We start from the raw sequence: 10783 nt of genomic DNA, 5'->3' as shown, positions 1-10783 counted from the left end.
GTTACCAATCCTAGGTGCCCAGCACTTATGGCCTGTGTACATAGAATAGAAAAATTGATGATCTTCAGTCCACCAATGGGAGAACATTGAACAGCAATGGTAAGCATGGCAGAATAGCAAGGTCCTCTCATCTGCGGGGTCCTGGGGAAGACACTCGCTCTCCTCCTAGCCCTCCACATCACTCCGCAGACTCCAGAGACAGCTGGGATCGAGATGAACATCTTAAGTCCATACCTACCAAATCCAGTTTTGAGTCATACATCCTACGTATGCAGGAATTCTTCCGCTCAGAAATGCACTCTCTTAAGAAAGACCTGGGCTCTCGCATAGAAGAGGTTGAACAAGTTACTGAAGATGTTCGAAGCCATGTGCAACAACACATGCACACGCTAAATGAGCATGCTGCCTTGATTCAACAGCTCCTGTACCAACAGGATGCCCTCGAAAATCGTAGTAGGTGGAACATCATAAGGATCCGGGGTTTACCAGAATCCATTTAACCCAAGGACTTACATGCTGCTGCCACCTCAATTTTCAATGATCTCCTGAACAAGCCTAAAGATCACTTTATAGAAGTTGATCGGATACACAGGACTCTCGGCCCTAAAAGCCAAGACCCCCAGCGTCCCAGGGATGTCATTTGTCGAATTCACTCATTCCAGCTCAAGGAATCCATCATGCTGGAGGCAAGATCCCAGGAAGAGTTTACGTTTAATGGCAAACCTTTTAATGCTCGCCAAACCCTGCTACTTCAGAGAGCCCTGAGACCCCTACCTGACTACATGAGGGACAACAACATCAAACTTCGTTGGGGATTACCTTTTCAGTTGATTGCTCACAGAGTAAACACTTGGGGGACCTTGCATTGTTTCTGGGAACTTTTGAACCCCCTCAGTCCCAGCTTCCTGACTGGCCGCAAATCACCAAGATCTTGATCCCTCCACCGGCATCCTAATGGCACCCAGCCAAGAAGGGACATTCCCGGGGATCCCCCCCACTGCTCCAACCAAGACCCGAACTGAGACACAGTCAGACAACAGGTGACCTCAGCTTCTCCAGCCCTTCTAGGACTGGTAGCTATGTAAAATGCACCGCGAACTGCTGTGATTTGATTTACTTGCTGATCTATATTTTTCTGTTAGACATTTGTTTGCATGTTTATTAGACACTCTGTGCCTATGTGCCTGGGTGCATCCTGCAGTTGCGTGGTAATACATGACATTTTCCTATACTCCTCCCCCACACATATGCCATACACATATTCACCTACATATTATTTGCTTACTTACACATATGCCCAGCACGGATGACGGCGGAATCCCCCCCCCGTTCACCAGAGCTTCCCAGGCTAGGAGACAATGCGCAGACGAACCAAGCAAATTTCTATCCCCCTTTGTATCCCTCCCCCTTCTCCCTTTCCAACACCTAAGGTCTTTGGATTGATCCCCAGGATAAGGTGGTAGATCTTTACCTACTGTCCACAATTTTAGTACAAGACACCTCTCAACCCTATACCTGTAGCCTCCCATACTTTACACCCTGCCCCACCCCGCCTCTTCATCCACAGCTAAGACTCATTAAACATGGGTGTACTCAAGATCCTCCCCTATAATGTCAAGGGGCTAAACACCCCTGAAAAATGCTCTATGCTAATAGAGGAACTAAAAAGACAATGGGCCCAGGTAGCCTTCAATCAGGAGACCCATTTTCGGCTCAATTTCATCCCAAAACTCTCCAACCACAAGTTCCCCTTGGCCTACCACAGCTGCACACCTGTTTCAAGTCAAAAGGTGTTAGTATTTTAATTTCATCCTTACTTAATTAGGAATTGAAAGAGCTGGTCTGTTGCCCAGAGGGTAGATCTTATTACACTTGCTACGGTCTATCTCCCCAACATGGACCAAGCGGCTTGCCTTTCTACTCTTCTAGATGCTCTGGCTAATTTCAAAGAGGACCTCCAAGTGTTAGGGTGGGACCTCAACCTCACTCCTAATCCGGAACTAAACTCATCACATTGCTCTGGTAAGCTCCCACCGCGTACCTGCAAACAAGCTTATCTATCCTTAGCACAATTTCAATTAATAGAGGTTTGGAGACTCTTCAATCCTGCTGGACAGGACTATACGTTCTTTTCCACACCCCACCGTTTGTACTCAAGAATAGATCATTTCTGGCTGCCTCACTCTGACTTACACAGGGTACGTCAATGTTCAATTTAATCTATTACCTTCTCCGACCATGCTCCAATCCTATTATCTATAGAACTATCCCACCTAACCCCTACGTCATGGAACTGGCGGCTGAGTCTTTTCTCCAGGACGCAACGGTCACTGCTGAGGTCTTATCTGAACTGCAGTTCTTTTTTCAGACCAACAACATCCCCGATAGTAATCCCCTTCTGGTCTGGGAGACTCACAAAGCGGTAGTTAGAGGCATATTTTTTAAACATGGAGCGAGAATTAAAAAGGAACGTGAACAAGAGATCAAGAAACTCCTGAAACAAATCAGGACTCTAGAAACTTCCCATAAAGCTTCCAGAGACTTGGATAAGGGCAAATAATTGCAGGCCTTACGTGAACAATTGGCGGAAATATACAGGCCAAGGTGTCCTTCGCTAAATACAGAAGAGCCTTTTATGAATTTGGCAACAAGAGCATCTGAATGTTGGCAAATGCTCTCCGTGAACAAAAGGCCTGTTCTTTTGTCCAATTCATCTCTGGAAGAGATGCTCCTAAACTTTTTCATACCGATGACATTGCACGCTCCTTCCGTAACTTTTATGACGACCTCTTTAATATCACAGGCTCCCGCACATCTTCTCAAAATGCAGACAGATTGGAAGCACTTAAAAGATATCTCATTAACTCAGGCATGCCAACCATCCCTACGGACATTAGAAAGACACTAGAGACCCCAATTACCGCAGAAGAGCTCCACAACGCCAATAAGAGTACTGCATTAATGAAATGAGAAAACACCCGGCCCAGATGGTCTCCCTCTTTTCATACTATACAAAATTTCCAGGACTCCTTGAACTCTCATTTCATTAATGCATACAACTCCATAACAAAGGGTTCTCATTTCTCCCTGGACTCCCTACGGGCTACCATTACAGTCATACCCAAAGAAGGTAAAGACTCATCTTCTTGCGCCAACTAACGGCTTAGCTCTTTACTGAACCAAGGCCCCTATTGTGCAGAGCAGGGGTTCAAGGGTTAAAATGAAAATCAGTGGTTACAGTGGGCAACCCTGGCATGTGCCATTTAGGGTCTGGAAGGAAGTAGAGTGTACCCCATTTACCCATTGGCTCAAATCCATGACATGTTGGATCCCAAACCTGTGTGTAGGAGTGTTTGGTCCATAACTGTTTACAAAGATCCTAGCGACTAGACCGCTCAGGGTGGTACATGGGTTGGTACTTTACGATCAAACTGGTTTTATGCAAGACGAGAGTGTGCTTCATTGGATCCATCGCACTCTGACTAAAAAGATTCCACTCACGCTACTGTCCATTGACGTTGAGAAGGCTTTTGACCGCATCGGGTGGCTGTTTATGGACCACACACTCCTACACAAGGGTTTGGGATCCAACATGATGTCATGGATTTGAGCTATATATGCACGGCCTACTGCCACAGTACAGGTAAATGGGGTACACTCTACTCCCTTCCAGACCCTTAAATGGCACAAGCCAGGGTTGCCCACTGTCGCCACTGATTTTATTTTAACCCTTGAACCCATGCTCCGCACAATCAGGGCCTTGCAGAACGTAGAGGGGCTAATGGTTGGTTCTAAGTGCCAAAAAATTGCGGCATACACCGACGACCTACTGTTTGCAATATTTATTTACTCCTTGTCAACTCCCTCCAAGACCTCCACAAGTGGAACCAGAAAGCCTTCGCTTGGAAGGGACATATCAATATAGATAAAATAAACGTCCTTCCCAGGTTCCTATATATTTCAAACTCTTCCCATGAAAGTAACTAGCTCGTTTTTCAAAATCCTGTCCGCTAAAATATTTAGCTTCATCTGGCACAATAAGGACACCAGAACCAGTAGATCGCAACTGGTACGGCCCAAGGTTGCGGAAGGGCTGGGAGTTCCCAACTTCTTTCATTATTATTTAGCAGCTCACTTGGCGAGAGTTGTAGATTGGTTCCGTAATGGCAGATCCAAACAATGGATGATGTTAGGACAATGCTCCTCCCCCTCCCCCTTGTGTTTCTTAATATGGCTCCAGGTCTCTGCAGCTCCCACTCCTAAAGCACACCCCACGACAGGTTACACTTGGGAATTATGTTCTTGATACCTTCACAAGCTAGGCCTCCCACCCTCTCCATCTCTGTTACTTACCATTTTTGAGAACCCAGCATTTCCACTAGGATTTGAGGACCACATTTTTGCTAACCTTTACGAAAAGGGGATTTTCAGAGCAACTCATTTCCTTACTTCACAAAGGTGGATCGGGAGAGCTGAGCTGACTTCGGCATTTCTGAATTTTGGATTGGATTACTAGAGGGCAGTGCAGCTCTCCCACTATCTTAGATCACTAGCACCTCCGGAGCTGTTTGCCAGATCTATTACCCTGTTTGAGCAGCTGTGCGTGGACAAAGGGAGTATCCGACATGCTCTTTCCATACTTTACACCCTTCTCCAAGTTTCCCACCCCAATCTTCACTCCTTTTTTTGGAGTGGGAAATAGACTTGGGGATCTCTTTGACCGAGGACCAAAAAACTTACGATCCTAAAATGGACCCATAAGGCATTCATAAGCATAAGGTTTCAGGAATCCAACTTCAAAATTCTATCCGGATGGTACCTTAACCCAGAAAAACTACACAAACGTATACCGGAGGAATCAGATCGATGCTGGTGATGCCAAGCAACACTTGGATCCTTCCTACATATATTCTGGGAGTGCCCCGCTATCGAATCTTTCTGGTCTTCGGTCAGGGACATTTCCCAGCGCATGACAGACTGCCAGATTCCGAAGGGACCTGCCTTCTTCCTTCTACAACACAATCTTTTTTCAGAAAAAATGTGCGGGAACTCAGTGTTCAGAAACTCCCTCACGAAAACCCTTTTGACTTCTTGGTACCATCAAAGGGAGATTTTAAGGGCTACATAGACCCTTCTTTACATTCCATACATGCCTAGGTTCAGTGACCCCTGGCAATATGCTAACTTTTTGGCTGTTATTTTCTGTCATTGCTTTTCCTTTCACTGTCGTTTTCTAGATTAGTCATGATGGGATCCAGTATTTGGGAATGATCTGACCCCAAACAGTTATATATGTGGAATAATTCTTCCTATTTATTTTTTTGGAATTGTTGCACTATTTTGTACAGTTTTATTTTTTATATTTTGTATTTTGTACTGCTATATTGTCATTTGTTTAAAGTCTTTGCTGTACTGTATCCTCCTCCTCCCCTCTACCTTTTATATTACCTTCCCGCCCCCCCCCCTTCACCCCTCCCTTTTGTTGTAAAACCCTTAATAAAAAATGTTAAATATATATATGCTATATGTATGCTTAAAATACAGTTTATACATAAAAAGAAGCATCTTGCCTTTTATGAGGTGATACTTGTCCTCAACTCCTTGCTCAAAGTCACCTAAAGAAACAAGGAAAGCTTTATTTGGCTTGCGGAGTAAAGCTTTTTTATATGTGGATTGTGGATCCATTGATAGGTCTAGGTGATCATCAAAAGACCTAGATATAAAAAAATACATATATATTAAAAGTCAGAGAGTAACTAATAATATGAAATAACCAAAAACATAGTGCATGAGGAACTAATATTAAAAATAACCAAAAATTTCATGAGCAGAACACAAACACAATTTTAAGTAACTGATTTTTGTACTCACTGTAAAATGATTTATTCTTTAAGTAATTATGTGACAAAGTGTTGGATCTCTGGGTATACACTCTGCTTCAAAGAGGCTTCAAACCTTGCCAAACCAAAGGCACATTCACCTTACTGGTGATAACCCCTTCAGAAGTAAAAGGCTTAAACTTTCTGAAATAACTAAACACAAAATGGGCAATATCCATGTACCCCAATGATCTAATGGATATAAAAAAAATTCCTAAAATTTTTATGACCTGGCATCCAGCAAAAGTATCAAAATAGAAGTTGCTAAATAAGTTAATGGAGGTTTGGGTAGCCACATTACAATAATGTAAAAGATAACTGGTGCCAAAAAGTCCAGAATAAATCTACTTTTCTGGTAAAATGAGCTAAAGACAGACTAAACAAGACACCTTTAGTGATTCCAGCAAGTCCCAGTCAAATGACAAATAGTAAGTCCCACAAAAGAAAGAAGTAAAACATACGTAAATAATCTTGACTGTCAATAGAGCATCTAAAGAAAGAAGAGAAATCTTCTTGGTATAACAATGAAATAGACAGAAAGAGGGAAGCATAATTTCCACATTGAGATTGAAACAGAATACAACCTTAGAAAGGAAGAAAGTACAAGGTCTTAAGACAAATAAGCTACTGTAAAGAATGCGAAAAGTGATTTAAAGGATAAGCTAGAACATAAAGGACAAGATTAGGGTGTCATGGGAAGCCTAACAGAAGGGGCATTGTAAATAAGCCATTTACATATATCAAGAAAACAGAATTAAATGGTAAACCATTAAAACAAAAATGCCTCTTCAGGCAAAGGTGTAAAAACCAAGCATATCTGTAAAGAAATGTAAATGTAAGATACTGAAAAGATTTAAGGATTATGGTTGCTAGGTAAAAACCATGTAAAATACAATTTGCAGGTAAGGTGTGCTCTAAGGGAGATTGATTTTGGATCTAAAGTATAATTAAGGGATATGCTTCCAGGAGACAACATTTGCTTGCACATGGACTTCCAATAGCCAACCTGTTAGCAATAGAGTGTAAGAAGCAGGATGCAATATTAGTCTCTGAAGTAAAAGTTTGGCAAACTTTATACACAGGGATATAAGAGAACAAAGTTTTCTATATGGACCATTTACATAACGGAGTTCCTCCATTTCTTTTTTTAGTTTAGTTGCCCTTCTCTGCACTTTCTCCAATTCCACAATATCCTTTTTGACAACTGGTACCCAAAACTGGACTGCATATTCCAGATGTGGTCTTACCAATGCTTTGTACAGGGGCAAGATTATGTCTCTATCCTCTTTTAATACAAGAAAGTACTTTGCTAGCTTTAGATATTGTTTTGGATATGAAGCTCTGGATTCCCAGATTCTGATGGGCAACAAATATAAATAGCCAAAAGCACTGGTACAAAACATTTTATGCAGTTAGAGAAGTGTCCTGTCCCTCATCCTGGATGGCATGGATGGACAACAAAAGGGGTTCACTAAACTGGGACATGTATGAATTTGTGGCTATGTACAGCTGTTTGCTGATGATACTTCCATTATTGGCAAATCATCCTCCAGAGTAGTGACCAGGAAGATGAAATTAGGTAGTTTCCCATAAAAACAAAAGGTACATAACCCGTTTTATTGCAACAGTATGTTGTGGGAAATAGATTTAGGTTTTTGATAGTGACCCTTTTAAACAAGTAGTCCCCCATGCAGGTGCTGCAGTGAAAAAAGGCCTATTACCTACCTAATTTTTTTAAGGAAGCTAACAAAGGGTTATAATAAACTAATATTTTTAAACGGGATTCATATAGTGCCAACATCGTACACACCACTGTACATTAAATAGGGGTTGCAAATGACAGACTGATACAGGCAGTGACACAGGAGGAGAAGACCCTGCCCCAAAAACTTACAATCTAGGAGGTGGGTGGGGTGGAGTATCACACACACTACTGTGTTATGCTGACCTGTGAAGTGATAGGAGATAATATGGTCCTGAAGGCTTGCATGCTAAAAACCGCCCTTTGTTTTCTAACCTTCCCAATGCCAATCTGGATGTGAACCATTTTCTGGAGGATTTTTTAACACACAATGAGTAAAATTTAGGAATATGTTTATTAAACATTCTGTTTCTTTTTTTCCCCCCACTTACCTTCCTAGCACTTCTCTATAACTTAGCATATGGCTGTTTGCCATCTTAAAGACCAGAGAGATATTAAATACCCAAACATATTACTGCATACATTAGGCTTTGCACATTTAGGAGGTATTTACATCACAAGTTGGTAATTTAGCTAGCAAGTCATTTTACCCATGTGTTCCCAGTCTTTGTGAATTGAAATTCAAAACTAAAGGTAAAAAATAAAAAGGTCCTAAAATCTGTCAATGAAAGTTTTATGAAATGTGTCCTATGAAGGGAATAAGGGAAAGAGGGGAAAGAAGGAAATTCACCTCCAGACATGAGCTGTTATGCAACTAGGAATAAGCACATATTCTTCCGTTTTCCTGCAAATATGTTGCCTATCGTCATTCATTATATATACTCATACATTATAGAAAACAAAATCAGATAAGATTTCTTTTACATCTACCTAATTTTTTTAATGAAATTGTTCCAAGCATTAAGAGAAAAAAACATCACCTTGTCTTCACACTGGGATTTTCTAGTGATGAAAGATCTTGAAAATTTTCATTCAAATTACTGCTGTTGCCTGGAAAAAAAACACATTTGTCCATGTTTAAACTCAATGTTTAACCTAAATTTTGTTGAAAAATACCTACATAGATAAAGGGTTAAGTGTAAAAGTTTGACAAAGAACAGCATGTTTCTTTCCTCGCTATTTTTAAAGCAGAGTTGCTGTATGTCAACCAACAAACTGTCTGATAACAGTTCTTAAATTGGTTGCTAGTTACCATTCATTCAAAGGCTGCATTACTTAAAAAAAAAAAAAAAAAAAAAAATATATATATATATATATATATATATATATACACACACACACACATATACACCTTACTCATTTCTCCCTTTATCAGAAATTCTCCCATACCATTAAAAACCTAAAGTTCTTCTTCTTTAAGAACATTCTTGCATTTCAGTAATTTGTATATGTTCTTTATCAAATATTAACTTTTTAGTGTCCCAAAGATATCTGAGTTAAGATAGCTCTGTGTGCAAACACAAACATTTATGCTTGGCTCAGAAATTGGATTAAGGTAGAAACCAGTGCGGAAGAATGTGACCTATTTAGGGAATAAAAAAAACTACTCACAATGCTTGTGTTGTGCCCAAAGCCACAGCTGTTTGCCCGCAATACTGACACAAGAGATTGTGGCACTAGTCTTGTTGACTGCTTCTAAACATATTCCAGAAAATCTCAAGCACTGCTAAAGTATCAGTCATGTAAGTGGACTTGTAAGGTTTCCCACTAAAGATGTTTTTGTAGTGCTACCTGTCATGAGTCCCATTCATAAGGCTCCTTTTCTTCCAGTGCTTCTGTCTTCCTGACACAGCATATTGTGCTCCAAGGTGATTTTAGTTCTTTTGTGCTCCCCTGGCGTAGGTAACTTCTTTTGAAGAGCATGGGTTCAGCTGGTAAATGTGTCTGATTGTCCAGATGCCTCAGTGGTTAGACTGGATTCTCTTCTCTCTTACAATTTATGCTGGAATTTTTTCATCACTTGGTGGCAGCTCAGACTCCAGTATTTACCCAAAGGAATATGGACACCCTAATCTTAGGTTTAGATCTTTCATTCTAGGAATTGTCCTCTTCCCAGTTGTTGCAAGTGAACAACTAGTTTGTTAGTAGTGTTGAGACAGATACTCTTTACTCCAGAAAGTTTCAACACTTCCCTTCATTTTGGGAAAAGTCAGTCAAATTTCTGAGCAGAACTTGTCTGGCTTAGTCCAGGTAGCAATAATTGTTCTGAGAATTGTTCTGATACAAGGGCCCAATTTGAGATATTTTCTCTCCAAGTACATTTTCTCGGTCACCCAATCTGGATTTAGTTGGCTATAGCCAAGGAAGTGACATGCCTTACCCATCCCGGAGGTATAGGAACTCTTGCCATGTCAAAAGGGTTGCTCTGTGTCTGTTCTGGCACATTCTGGCACAAAATTATTTACCTTTGTAAGCGATGTTGCCCAATTCTTACATGTATATCCTATAGGTCTCTCTAAGAATTTTTTTGTCCTTTAACCCCCCAAGCGGTAATCCCGACTGTTACTCAGGGTGGATTTTCCATGCAAAAAGCGATAATCCTAAACTCGGGGTTGTTTCAAACAGGAAAAAAAGAACACTTGCCTTGTTCCGTTGTCGTCCCCCGGCGACCTGCTGGTCCCTGCAGGTCCTCCTGACACGTCTTCTTTCTTCAATCTTCTCCCGGCGTGTGCAGAGACGATCTCCAGGGTTTCATGGTGATGTAGGTGCGGGTGGGAGGAGCAGCGGGAAATTCAAATATTTTCTATTGGATTCAATACAAAACAGCTGTATTGAGTCCAATACAAAGAAATCTTTATATAATATAATTATATTTTATATATATTATACATGCTACTGTACAGTTATTACATGTTTAACTTTTTTTTAACAGATTTTTGTGTTTTTTTATTTGAAGTTTATTATTAAAATTTATTGAATTTATTATGTCTACAATGTAAAATGAATTTCCATGCAAAAAAATGTAACGCTTTTTGCGCTGAAATATGGACAGAATTAGAACGCTAGGGGGGGGTTAATGGTCAAGAAGGAATTTTTTACTTGCCCTAAAGTATTTTTATTTTTTTCCAACCTCTTTGCAAAAGGCAGTAAACGTTAAAATGTACAAGACTTCTCTTTTTTACTTTAATGGATGTCAAGATTATATGGGGAGAACAAAAATCCTGCATTAACCTTCCTAGCGGTAACCCCGAGTATGACTCGG

At 40.7% G+C, this 10783-nt stretch overlaps 1 protein-coding gene across 1 annotated transcript in view; it reads right to left on the bottom strand.

Annotated features, from left to right (window-relative positions):
• Positions 1 to 10783, bottom strand: part of LOC140338512 (uncharacterized) — a 35741-nt gene that overhangs the window by 11678 nt on the left and 13280 nt on the right. The window contains exons 7-8 of the mRNA XM_072422754.1: positions 8502 to 8571; positions 5571 to 5713 (exon numbers count right to left, since the gene is read on the bottom strand). Of these exons, the coding sequence (XP_072278855.1) occupies positions 5571 to 5713; positions 8502 to 8571 (213 nt within the window). The remainder of the gene's footprint in view (positions 1 to 5570; positions 5714 to 8501; positions 8572 to 10783) is intronic.

This window comes from Pyxicephalus adspersus, chromosome 9, assembly GCF_032062135.1.
Source record: "Pyxicephalus adspersus chromosome 9, UCB_Pads_2.0, whole genome shotgun sequence".
In the NCBI taxonomy this organism is placed as follows: Eukaryota; Metazoa; Chordata; class Amphibia; order Anura; family Pyxicephalidae; genus Pyxicephalus; species Pyxicephalus adspersus.
This window is presented reverse-complemented; position numbering and strand designations above follow the sequence as displayed.